This window comes from Octopus sinensis, linkage group LG2, assembly GCF_006345805.1.
Source record: "Octopus sinensis linkage group LG2, ASM634580v1, whole genome shotgun sequence".
Classification (NCBI taxonomy): domain Eukaryota; kingdom Metazoa; phylum Mollusca; class Cephalopoda; order Octopoda; family Octopodidae; genus Octopus; species Octopus sinensis.
Window position 1 is genome coordinate 88,523,059 of NC_042998.1, and position 13,669 is coordinate 88,536,727.

At 35.7% G+C, this 13,669-nt stretch overlaps 1 protein-coding gene across 1 annotated transcript in view; it reads left to right on the top strand.

Moving 5' to 3' along the window:
- The window catches only part of LOC115225199 (probable G-protein coupled receptor 158), a 91,961-nt gene that overhangs the window by 77,915 nt on the left and 377 nt on the right, over positions 1 to 13,669 (top strand). Inside the window, exons 13-15 of the mRNA XM_036500740.1 lie at positions 5,088 to 5,193; positions 9,357 to 9,536; positions 12,661 to 13,669. The exon at positions 12,661 to 13,669 is cut by the window's right edge and continues 377 nt beyond it. Of these exons, the coding sequence (XP_036356633.1) occupies positions 5,088 to 5,193; positions 9,357 to 9,536; positions 12,661 to 12,975 (601 nt within the window). The 3' untranslated portion in view covers positions 12,976 to 13,669. The remainder of the gene's footprint in view (positions 1 to 5,087; positions 5,194 to 9,356; positions 9,537 to 12,660) is intronic.

Genomic DNA, 13,669 nt, shown 5'->3' on the forward strand with positions numbered 1-13,669 from the left:
GTTTTAAAGTAGTCTAAATAAAAATTTCCAATCGAAATTTCTTGTTAATTTGTTCCAGTAGATCAATTTAATAATGACAAAGCTATTTTATTAAACACTTCATCATTTAAAAAATTAATTGAAACAAAGATAGTGTATTTATAGAGTACAGTTTCCATCAACAGTGCTGCACTCCTGTTCTACATTTTGAAATTTGTGATGGTCATGTCTATTTCAGAAAGTTGTAATTTCAGTACATTCATGAAATTTATTTCAGTGTAATTATAATCTAAGATTTATTTTAAATATTTATCTAAAGCAGTATATTTAGTATTTTTTTTAAGTCTCAGGAAATTTTGATAAATTTTTCCAAAGAAATTGAATAATTATGGTTCTTTGAATGTCAGACTGTTCTTGTCTAGAATGATTTGGAGCTCTGACGGTATGCATTCCAGTGTGAATATTTGATCCTTCCTGCAAGTTAGAATTTGATGACAGACACTTAAGAGGTTACCATATGTATATAGAAGTATAGAGTTCCCATCAGAATTCCCAAAGAGCAGAAAGGCTGTAGTTCTTAAAGGCATTAATATAGCACAATTTTGGAATGAAAAGTTTTCTGTAATATTTTTCAGTATATTGATAAAGCCTAGGTTTGTTTGAGACCAACATTGCTCAGGAAAGTAATTTCCTGATTAACTCCATGGTTAGGATTCTTTAACATCAAATTCTGCCAGTATGCTGTTTACAAATTGTTGACAACATCTGGGTGTGGTTAGAGAGGATAAATTCACTAGTATATCAACCTGATCAGAGTAACAGCTCTTCTGGGAATTTTATATGAAATATATTAGAATTCTATCAAAGGGGAGATTTTACTGACATATTTGTGCTGCTTTTGCTAATATGTGACCACATGAGAAACAGAGAACAAAAAGAAAGTGAAAAAGAGAGATAGAGAGAGATAGGAGTTGATTTAATTTCTTAAAATATTCAAATGAATAAATCAACCATTCAAATGCACATTAGGTTAATAGATGTACAGTGCCTTACTCATATTTCTATGACTTTTATTCATAATATATTTAACAAATCTTTTAAAAGATAAATTAAAGTGAAGATGACAAAGTCACTATATGATATATAACCATGTGAAACATCATTAGATTATATCATACCATCAATACAGACTTGTGTCCAGGTTCAAGATATTTAACATCCAAATGACCAAGTCTAATCTTATAAACAGGGACTACAGGGTAGACAAGCTCAGGTCTAGTTGAAGGAACATTGCTCATAATCATTGGCTCTCCAATGCCAGTGAGCTTGATGCCATTGATGTACCATTTAAACTACTGCAACTCAATACCAGCAGGAAAGAAGACATGAGCAGGGAGAAGACTCCAAATGGCCAATATTCTGGGGAGAAGGACTGGGAATAGTGGTCAGTGCAGGGTCAAAGGGTTTGGATACAGCATGAGGGATGAGAAGTGGAAAGACAAGTGAGTCAGAGATGCCTGTATGGTGGAGATATAAGACTAGTCTACTCTGAGGAATGGAGGCTGTTATAGAAACAATAGCAGAGCTAGAGAGAGGAGATACTGTGACTGTGGCCAGAAGTTGGAGCTAATCCATTATTGATTGAATATCAATATTTGAGTAGCTCAGGATAGCAACCTGGCAGAATTGTTAGTATGCCAGGCAAAATGCTTAGTAGCATTTTGTCCATCTTTATGTTCAGAGTTCAAATTCTGCCAAGGTCAATTTTGCCTTTCAGTGTCAATAAAATAAGTACTAGTTGAGCCTTAGAGTCGATATAATCGACTTACCTAGACTAATCTGAAATTGCTGGCCCTGTAAAAAGGTTCTTAGGTAAAAAATGGTTGAGAACCAATGATATATTGCATATAATGTATATAACAAAGCTGGTTGACAATACCCATCCTTCTCCAAGCTATATCCATTAGAATTATTGGCTATTTTCTCCATCCTGTCACTATTTATAGAGGTCCACAATGGAGTGCTGCTCCTACATGTAATCTTCAGTGATATCTCTTCAACACAAAAATAATTGCTATTACAAATGCTAGATATAAGTAAAAAGTAAAATAATCCAACAATTTTTGAAAAATAGTAATTATTGAAACAAAGGTAATGTATTTCAAGTACAATATTATAAGAAAATGGTTAAGTCATCATGGAGTATAGTTCCACATTGATAGTGCCACACTCCTGCTTATGTCTTTGTGTCTGGCATGATGGTCATGTCTATTTTTGGAAGTTGTTTCAATATATTAATGAAATCTGTTTCCCTGTAACTTTAATCCAAGATTTATCTGAAATATATATCTGAAGTAGTGAATTTAGTATTTTTAAAAATAGCCTTTTTATCCTTTTTTGTTTGTTTCTTCTAATGTCAGACTGTTCTGCTCTAGAGACCTGATGCATGTGTGAAAAGAATGATATTTGGAGCTTCTTAGAGCGTTGTGTGCAAGGAATCCAAAAATATTTGAAAATTTAATTATTATTGTATATCATTTGAATTCCAACAGGAAATTTGATAAGAGCAGAAGACTGAATGGTTTCTGACATTATACAAAAATTCTTTTCCTCATCCTTATTGCTTTTACATCTGCTTTTTCTATGTTAGCATGGAGTGGATGAGAATTCTTAAGGAAGTATTTATTTTAGGAACAAAGGCCCCTTCTGCTAGCAGTGTTTCCTCCTCCTCAGATAAAGTATTTTATCCCACTGGTTTTTACACTCTAAACTGCCAAGCTGCAGTACATATTGTCTACTTGAAACATAAATGTCACAGCTGCTATGAAAGCCATATAGACATAAGCACACACATGCACATGCACATACACACACACATATACACACACACATACACACACACACACACACATGCTGGCATACATGATATATACATATATGTATATGTGTGCACAAGCTTGTGATTATGTACATATCTGTGTGTATGTGTATGTGTGTTTGCATGTGTGTGCATTTTGTAGGCTTCTGTATAGTTTCTGTCAACCAAATTTCACTCACAATTCATTGGTCAACCAAACCTACAGTAGATAATCCTTGCCCAAGGTGCCATGATATAGGGTGAAACCAAAAGCTATTTCATTTATATTTTATCATTTACTTGTTACAGTCATTACACTGCAGCCATGCTGGGGCACTGCAGCCATGCTGAGGCACTGCCTTGAAGAACTTTTAGCTGAATGAATCGGCCGCAGTACTTATTTTTTTAAAGCCTGATACTTATTCTGTCAGTCTTTTTTGCATGTGTGTGTGTGTGTGCATGTGTGTGTGTCTGTGTCTGCGTGTGTGTCTGTGTGTCTGTATGTGTGTGTGTGTGTGTGTGTGTGTGCGCGCGTGTGTATTGATAATAAGGAGAATAACGAATTTGAACATTCAAAATTTGTTTATTTCTAGTTAGTTTATTCATAATAATTGTCCAACATGTGTTTCAATTGCACTAACTACATACTGTTGCATATTTATATGCAGCAATTTATGCATTAGTATGATCTCTTCAGGGTGTATTAGTATGACTTTGCTCACAGAGGTATTTTTCTCCACTACTAGTTTGAATTAGGCTCAGCAGAGGAAAATTCCTCTTCGAACAATGTCATACTTATATACCCTGAAGAGATTGTACTAATAATGCATAAATTGCTACATTTAGATATGCAACTACATGCAGTTAATGCAGTCAAAACACGTGTCAGACAATTATTATGAATAAACTAACTAGAAATAAACATAAAGTTTGAATGTTCAAATTCTTCATTCCCCTTATTATCAATATTCTACTTTAGACTCTAAGTAGTCATGAAATAAACTGTAACATCAGACAGGAGCTAAAGGAAGTTTACCAAAAAATGCACCATCTGACAGAACCAGCCCTGGCATTTTACTCAGAGAAATTTGGTATCTGCCTGGATATTATATGTCTCCTCTTACTATATATATATGTGTGTGTGTGTGTGTGTGTGTGTGTGTGTGTGTGTGTGTGTGTGTGTGTGTGTGTACTATATGATATATTGTTAATAATATCAGGAAATCAATATCAGAAAATTCTTCCGAAAGATATATACGTGTGTAGAATAATTGTTGTATAAAAAATATAAATATATATAAAAATATATGTAAATATGTATAAGTATGTATATATAATAAATATGACAGTTTAAAAGTTTTGAATTTAGTTTTTAAAGCATCTTACAATCATTTCGCAGAAGTGTTGTCCCTATAATGGAATCCTATATTGATAAGCATTTATAGACTACACTTCTGCTCCTCAAAGATATAAAATGTGAAATTTGTATAATTTATCGAATGGTAGTTTCTTAAAAATAGGAAGTAATATGCAAAAATGGTGTTTGTTTGAAATATGAATTAAAAATTACTGGTTTTGATTTTGGTATGTACACTTTAGTATTAGAATCTTGAAATCCATATATTTCTCCTTTATAAATCTTCTCTAGTAATCCATAATGATTATGTATAAAATCCATTACATTGTCCTGTATTCCAAATATAGTTCATAGATTGAGATAATATAAAATAAAATATATGTGAAAATTTTAAGTGAAATCATAAAAATATATAACAATTTATTATATAGTATATATAATTGCTCATATTAAATGTAATAATATATTAATAGTATTAATTCTTTGATGATGAGCTGCTTTCAGTTTCTGTCAACCAAATCCACTCACAAGGCTTTAGTCAGCCCAGCACTATAGTAGAAGACACTGGCCCAAAGTGCCACACTGTGAGACTGAACCAAGAACCATGTGTTTGGGAAGCAAGCTTCTTACCACACATCCATGACTTTGTCTACAAAGCATTTTTTCTATACATATAATCACACAACCATACCTACACTAATATCTATATTTTATGAAAACTAAGCATGTTTGTAACCTTACTCCCAACCATAGTGTCCTAAAAAGCCACAATAACGTTTCTTGAACCATGATATCAGAACATACATTAATAACACTACAATTACTGTTGTTGGAAATAACAGAATTACACCATTTTCACTCTATTAATTTTTGTTATTTGTTTATTTTTTGCAGACATGGACTATGGCTGTCATTAGACCCTGATTATTTGTTCCTAATGTATTTCATGCGCTGCCAGTTAACTGTTACAGTGACACTAATTTTATTATTAGGACCAAAGGTAAGTTTTGTTAAAAGAAAAGCAAATTTAAAGGAACCAAAATATCCGTTCGCTATTATAGTTCATCAACATCATTTGATGCCCATTGTCATGCTAACATGGGTTTGATGTTTGAGAAGGGCTGGTAAGCTTAGGGGCTACATCAGACTCCAATCCCTCCAAGAGTGCAATGAGTGCTTTTACATGTCACTGGCATGGGTGCCAGTTGCATTACACCAGCATCTGTCATGGCTATCATTTCACTTGGCTTGATGGGTCTTCTTCGTAAGCATGGCATATTGCCAAAGGTCTTGGTCATTTGACATTTCCTCTGTGAGGCCCAACACTCGAAAACTGCTTTTTAAATGCCACCGGTACAGGTACTAGTTATGTGACACCAGCATCAGCCACATTGCCCCCATGAGGCCCAAGACCCAAAAGGTTCTTTTTACATGCCACCAGCATAGGTGCCGGTTGCATTACACCAGCATCGGCTGCAACTACAATTTCACTTGGCTTCTTTCTATAAATCAGTAGTTTTGAAAATTTATTTATTTATATATCTTTTATATTTTACTTGTTTACGTCATTTGATTGCAGCCATGCTGAGGAACCACATTTTAGTCAAATGAGTCAACCCTAGTACTTTCTTTTTGAAACCCTGGTACTTACTTTATTGCACTCTTTTGCTTAACTGCAAAGTTATGGTAACATAAACACTCCAACACCAGTTGTCAAGTAGTGAGGGGAGTCATGCACAGACACAAAGATACACACACATAGATTTATATATGTGGTGAAAAAGGATCTTCAGACGTTGGACCTCACAGAGGAGCTGACAAGACACTGAGACTTCAGGCAGTTTACTGTGCTTGAGAAGACATGTCAAACCAAGTAAAAATCATGATCAGTCATGCATACAGGCATGTCCTTTACATACCTCTCTCAGCCAAGAGATCCTAGTTTTGCGGGCTGGTGGCTGCTGGTGCGATGTAAAAGCAACCATGCTGGTGCCACAATTTCTGTGACCAAAAAACCTTTTAATGTGGTGTTTCAGCATGGCCACAATCAAATGACTGAAACAAGTAAAAGAATAAAAGAATCTGCAATCCCAATTCGTCCCTCATACACTCATTGTTTACTAGGAATACACAATATAGAAACTGTATTGTTTGCACCTGTAGTCATGCCTGTGCTTACACACACGTGTGTGTGTTTGTGTCTACTTGACTTGACATGTGATAGTCATAAATGAGAGTCACTGTCCGAATATTCTGAAAAATACATGTCTGGTTATGGCAAAATTTTACCTTGCATAGAAGAAACAGGTGAGAGTTGGCAACTGGAGGTGCAGCCAGCAAATGAAAATCTCCCTTAACAAACTCCATCTGCTCCATACAAGCATAGAAAAATAGATGTTAAAACAATGACGATGGTGATGATGATGATATGTGGGTGCATGTGTGTATACATATTACACTTTTAAGTAATTTGAACTAAGAAATACTACAAACACAATAAGAATTACTTGGTACAAATTAAAGAATTAATATTTAATGACTGACTGAATACATAATATGTCATCAAAGACATACAGGTGTACATTCACTGCTCGTATTCCACCATCAACTAGACTCTAAATCCAAATGTATGGAAGGATCCAAGTTAGGTGAAAAATAAAGAACAACAGATGGGATGTGGTTAAGATTTTTTCCTGTTCTTTCTAGAACTACTTTACTATTAGTTAGGATAATAAACATAGCATCATCTTTATATAGATCACCAAACATTGATACAATTTTGTTCACTATGAGAATCCTCATCAAATTTGAGGGTAAACTGTGGATGAGGCATGATACCCCTCACATATTCGATATTGCTATGGAATCTAACAACTCAGCCCTTGTCACCAATCTAGTTGGTATCTATTTCCTACACTGCCTCCAAGGTATATTCCTGAATCTTCACAGTGGTCTATATAGGAACAGTGCTCTGTTCATTATCCCAACTAATAGTAAAGTAGTTTGAGAAAGAACTAGAAAAAAACTTAGAAAATTTTTACCACAGCCCATCTGTGTTATTATATATACACACACATATGTATGTATGTATATATATATATATATATATATATATATATATTTATATACACTGTATTTGATGACGTATAAAACCCACTTTTGCGAAAAATATGTCACAGAAAATCACCCTGGATCTTAATGTGAAATCAGGCCTACATTAAATGCTTCAATGCACCAAAAACTTTTTTCCTTTGTATGCACTGCTGAAATTAGGGTCTAATATATTCTTATGTGTTTAATGCGATCAAATACAATAATCTAAAACAAGCAACGACACTTATTCATATGATGATAAACTAAGGAATAAAATTGAAGACATTGTCTATTATAGATTTACCATTTATATGATCTATAAAACAAATAACTGGAAAAGAAATATTTTAAATTATGATATAACACACACACACACACACACACAAACACACACACTCACACACATGCACATGCATACACACCCACATGTAACATAAATCCTTAATTTTATTGAAAATATTTCTGCTTTCAAATAAGGTAGACCAATTCCTTGGTAGCAAAAGGGAGATAATCTCATGAATAATGAATTTGCTCCAAAACTGACATGGTATTAAAGAATCATATTATTTGGAGACAAGACAACACATGTGGACACATTTTTCTGCCTCAATAGACATCATCGGCACAGCAGTTATTCTACCTTATCTCCAAATGAGAGGACATTTACCTTAGACAGAAAGGGATATTAAAATGAATAAGCCATAAATGTGTTCTACTGCTGACTCTTACCATAGCAACCTGTCTATCCTGCACCAGTATGGGAAGTGGACATAAAATAATGATGATGATGTATGTGAGTATGTGTGTGCTGTTATGTGTGCATAGGCCCAGGCATGGCTGTGTGGTAAGAAGCTTGCTTCCCAACCACATAATCCCAGGTTCAGTCCCACTATGAAGCACCTTAGGTAAGCATCTTTTATTATAGCTTCAGGTTAACCAAAGCCTTGTGAGTGGATTTAGTAGATGGAAGCTGAAAGAAGACCATTGCATGTGTGGGGGGGGGGCATCTGTGTATTTGTGTTAATCCCTTCCACCACTTGACAACTGGTGTTTGTGTGTACACATCCCCATAACTTAGCAGTTAGGCAAAAAAGACTGATAAGTGCTAGGCTTTAAAATAAATGCTAGGCTTAAAAAAAGTCAATTTGTTTGACTAAAACCCTTCAAGGGAGTGCCCCAGCATGGCATCAGTCAACTAACTAAAACAAGTAAAAGATAAAAGACAACAGATATATATGTGTGTATATATTCTTTAAGTTCATTGATGGGAAACACTTTTGAATACTATAGTCTCTCAAGTTGACCAAAGCCTTGTGAATAGATTTGGTAGATGGAAACTGAAAGAATCCCATTCATCGTCATCATCATCATTTAACATCTGTTGTCCATGCTGGCATGGGTTGGATGGTTTGACCAGGTCTGGCAAGCTGAAAGGCTGCACCAGACTCTAGTCTGATTTGGCCTAGTTTCTATGGCTGGATGCCCTTCCTAATGCCAATCACTCTGAGAGTGTAATGGGTACTTTTATGTGCCACCAGCATGGCTGCCATTTGTCTGACACCAGTATCTGCCATGACAGACATATATATATATATATATATACATACATACATACATACACACACACACACATGAATGCATGAATCATGAATATGATCCAACTTGCTTTGGTTTCTTTACATCCCCATAACTTCATAGTTCAGTAAAGAGAGAATAAATGAGGCTTAAAAATAAGTTTTGGAGTCAATTTGTTTGACTAAACCCTTCAATGTGGTGACTCAGCATAGCCACAGTCCAATGGCTGAAATAAGTAAAAGATAAAAGAAATAAAATAACTTTATATTAGTGTATCTTTCACAAGGAGAGTTTTACACAAAAAGAATCACATTTTGTTGGAAAGTTTGCATATAAAAGAACTTACACACACCTATTTCTCTCTCTCTCTCTCTCACACACACACACACACCACGCACATACACATACTCTCTCTCTCTCTCTCTCTCTCTCTCTCTCTCTCTCTCTCTCTGTTAGTCATTCAAACGCAATCTTCTTTTTTGCCTTTTCTTCCAGTTATGGTATGTTCACCGTCCTCCAGATGAAGAACATATTCGGCAGAGAGCATATTCACAGTCTGACGTCCATGACAGTATAGCACAAGAAACAATGAAACTCAACATAGGAATATCATCCAATGGAGATGTGGATGTAGGAGAAATCAATCTGGCTGACATGGATCCAGAAGACATTAGAGTGAGGATAAACTATATATTTTGTCATTTCTATTTTTTTTTCTTTCATTTTGGTTTCCATTCATCATCATCATCATCATCATCATCATTTAGCATCCGTTTTCCATGTTAGCATGGGTTGGACGGTTCAACTGGGGTCTGTGAAGCCAGAAGGCTGCATCAGGCCCAGTCTGATCTGGCAGTGTTTCTACGGCTGGATGCCCTTCCTAACGCCAACCACTCCGTGAGTGTAGTGGGTGCTTTTTACGTGCCACCCGCACAGGTGCCAGGCGGATCTGGCAAATGGCCACGGACGGATGGTGCTTTTTACGTGCCACCGGCACGGGGGCCAGGTGAGGCTGGCAATGGCCACGATCGGATGGTGCTTTTTACGTGTCACCGGCATGGGGGCCAGGCGAGGCTGGCAATGGCCACAATCGGATGGTGCTTTTTACGTGCCACCGGCACGGGGGCCAGGCGAGGCTGGCAACGGCCATTCATTTATATATTTATTTGTTACTGAGGTGAAGGTATCACTGTGTTATTGCAAAGTTTGGTTTTGGTTCAGTCCGACTCTGCAGTGCCTTGAGCAAGCATGTCTCTATATAACCTTTGGCTGAACAATGGCTTGTGAGTGCAACTAGTAAACAAAATCTGAGAAAAAGCCAAAAGAGCTAGCAGTTTTTTTTTCTTTTTAGAGAGAGAGAAAGAGAGGGAGGAGAGGGAGAAAGAGAAGAAGAAGGAGGAGAAAGAAAGAGAGGGAGAAAAGAGAGAGAAAGAGAGAGAGGAGAAAGAGAGGGAGGAGAGAGACAAAGAGAGGGAGAAAAGAGAGAAAGAGAGGGAGAAGGGAGATAAAGAGAGGGAGAAGAGAGAGAAAGAGAGGGAGAAGAGAGAGAAAGAGATGGAGAGATGGCTGGAAGTATGGATAGATAAATGGATATAGATATAGGTATATAGATATTTTGCTTAGGCATTGCAAGACTTATAGCCTAGTGTAGAACTCAACATGGATCATCAAATTTTGCATTACAAATGGTGGGAACCATGTTGAATATATTATTCATTAATGTAGTTGAATAAAATTATTGAAAATATACATTTTCACCTATATATCCAGACTGAAAGTTTATATATTGGAGACATACTTATCCGGCAAGTGAGTTGATCTAAGACAGTATGTTGTCTTTGTTTACAGTCTCTCATGAGCAAATACATCCTGTCCTTTCAGCTTTTAATGTTGGACAACCAGTATAACAAAAAAGAGTAACTTACTTGCAAAGTAATGGTTGATGATTGGAAGAGCATCCAACTATTGAAAATCTGCCTCAGCAATGATTTAAAGCTGAGCAGATTTGCTCAGTCTATGGATGTTTACTTCTTCAACCACCTGTTTTAAAAGTGCGTTCCGCTAAATCTTTTTGCTATTCAACAACTGTTTTGATTAGAAAGCATATGTAAATATTAGACTATTACCCTCTGCTGTAGCATCATTTGTTATGCACAATAAATAAGATAACCAAATTACAGTATAAACAATGTAACGAACTAACAAATCTTTTTACAAACCAACGATCAATATTCCTTGTGAACTAACCAACCAACACCTTCCAACTTCACTGCAAACTAACACAATCTCCACTCAACTACAAACTCTGCACTCTGAACTCACTCAAATCATTACTATTTATACTTTACTTGGACCAGTCTATCTCTAGCAAAGGGGTGTCATAATTTTTATCACAACACCTTCAGTCTAGAAACCTGGCTTGAATGTTTCCACTAAAGGACCTCAAGAGCAAACTGGTGGTATTTACCTGGAAGATGGACTAAGTCAAGAACCTAGTGACAGGAACAGACCCTGGGTGAAGTTACCATAACCAAAGGCTATAGTAGATGACACTTATCTGTGTTGTGGAATTCAACCTAAAATTATTTGCTGCAAAGCAAATTTCTTAGTAACACAGCAATGTCTCTTCATGCATACAAATATATCTCTCTTCACACAAAGAAATGTATATACAGTATGTTCATATATGTGTCTATGTTAACCTTCATCAGACACACATAGGGTAGTTTTAGTACTGCAACCTTGACAAAAACTAGCTCTGATTAGCAGCTAATGAATTCAAAATAAAAAGTGTTAAAAAATGCAGTAAAAGATGTATACATTAATGATAAAAATATGTAGAAAAAATAACTTGTATCAGTTGCTATCTAATTATCTCTTAGCATCTTTGATAAAATGCTGAAGTGTTGAAATATATGTACAATTGTAGGGTATTTTTTTTAACAAATCAAAATACTTTCTCCCTCCTTGTATTTAATTTTCTTCGAGTTTGTCATCTTAGATATAATCACTTTACACACACACACACGTGCATGAATACACACACACATGCATATGCACCCACACACTTACACACACATATACACAGATATATATATATATATATATCATCATCATCATCATCATTTAGCGTCCGTTTTCCATGCTAGCATGGGTTGGACGGTTCAACTGGGGTCTGGGGAGCCCGAAGGCTGCACCAGGCCAGTCAGATCTGGCAGTGTTTCTACAGCTGGATGCCCTTCCTAACGCCAACCACTCCGAGAAAAAGCCAAAAGAGCTAGCAGTTTTTTTTTTCTTTTTAGAGAGAGAGAAAGAGAGGGAGGAGAGGGAGAAAGAGAAGAAGAAGGAGGAGAAAGAAAGAGAGGGAGAAAAGAGAGAGAAAGAGAGAGAGGAGAAAGAGAGGGAGGAGAGAGACAAAGAGAGGGAGAAAAGAGAGAAAGAGAGGGAGAAGGGAGATAAAGAGAGGGAGATAAATACATATATGTATGCACTCACACACACTCTCTCTCTCTCTCTATATATATATATATATATATAAATATATATGCATACATATTTGTGTGTGTATATATGTGTGCATGTATGTATGTATATGTGTGTATGTATGTATGTATGTATGTATGTATTATGTATGTATGTATGTATGTATGTATGTATGTATGTGTAATCAAAAGTGGATTAGTTGCTGAAAATGTATCCAACATACTCTGCTGCATATATATATATTTTTTTTTTTAAATGTTTAGATTCAACTATTTGATTTTAACATTTACATTCTTCACACTGTTTTTTTCTGCAGGCTGAACTGAAGCGGTTGTATACACAATTGCAGATATACAAGACAAAAACAATGAGAAAAGATAATCCACACATATCAAAACGTCGCGGAGGTCGCAAACAGACTCACAGACGCTTTTCTTTACAAGCATTCCACCATAAACATCGACATCATCACGACCATGAGCACGATCATGAAATATCGAAAACTCCTGAGGAATCTACAAATAGTGCTGAAGCTGTAGCCATTTCTATGGAAACAAGTGGTAAGACAGGTGATGAAACACACGAATCTAGGCCCGGGCCATCTGTATCTTTTAAATCTGCTCACAAATAACAACAGGGTTGATGTTAGACACATGGAAAAAAAAATGAAAACATGAAAAAAGAAAGAAAAAAAGAGTTCCTAAAGCGCTTATGACACCATGTGGCTTCTGGTGTCGATATTTTATGTCAGCCACTTCCAATATGACAATATTTTTTTTGAAAATGCACTTTTTTTCCCCTGACATCTCTATGTAATAAATATTACATTCAGATGACAATTTGATTGACCAACATTACATTAAAATTATAAAATATAAAACAACCCCATCTGTAGCCACACTACTGTTATGGCCTCAAATAAATCACATGGATTGTTGTTTTTGAACCAAACAAACAAACAAACAAACAAACAGACAGACATGTACCAACATAATCAAATGTCACAATAGTATTTTCCTAGTTTAAAATATTTGAGTTTGTAAATTGCAAATTGTTACTGTAAACTATTCTCTCAAATTTCTTAGACTTGGAAATATGCAAACAAACATGCACACACTAACACACACAAATACAAGCACAAGCACACACACACACACACACACACACACACACACACACACACACATGCACACAAACACACACACACACACATACACATCAACTTCTACCACAGGCATGATCATAATTGCAACAACAACAGAAGCAAAACATGATTAATTACACATCCACCACAACTCTGTTCAGATACAATGTTGTTATTGAAC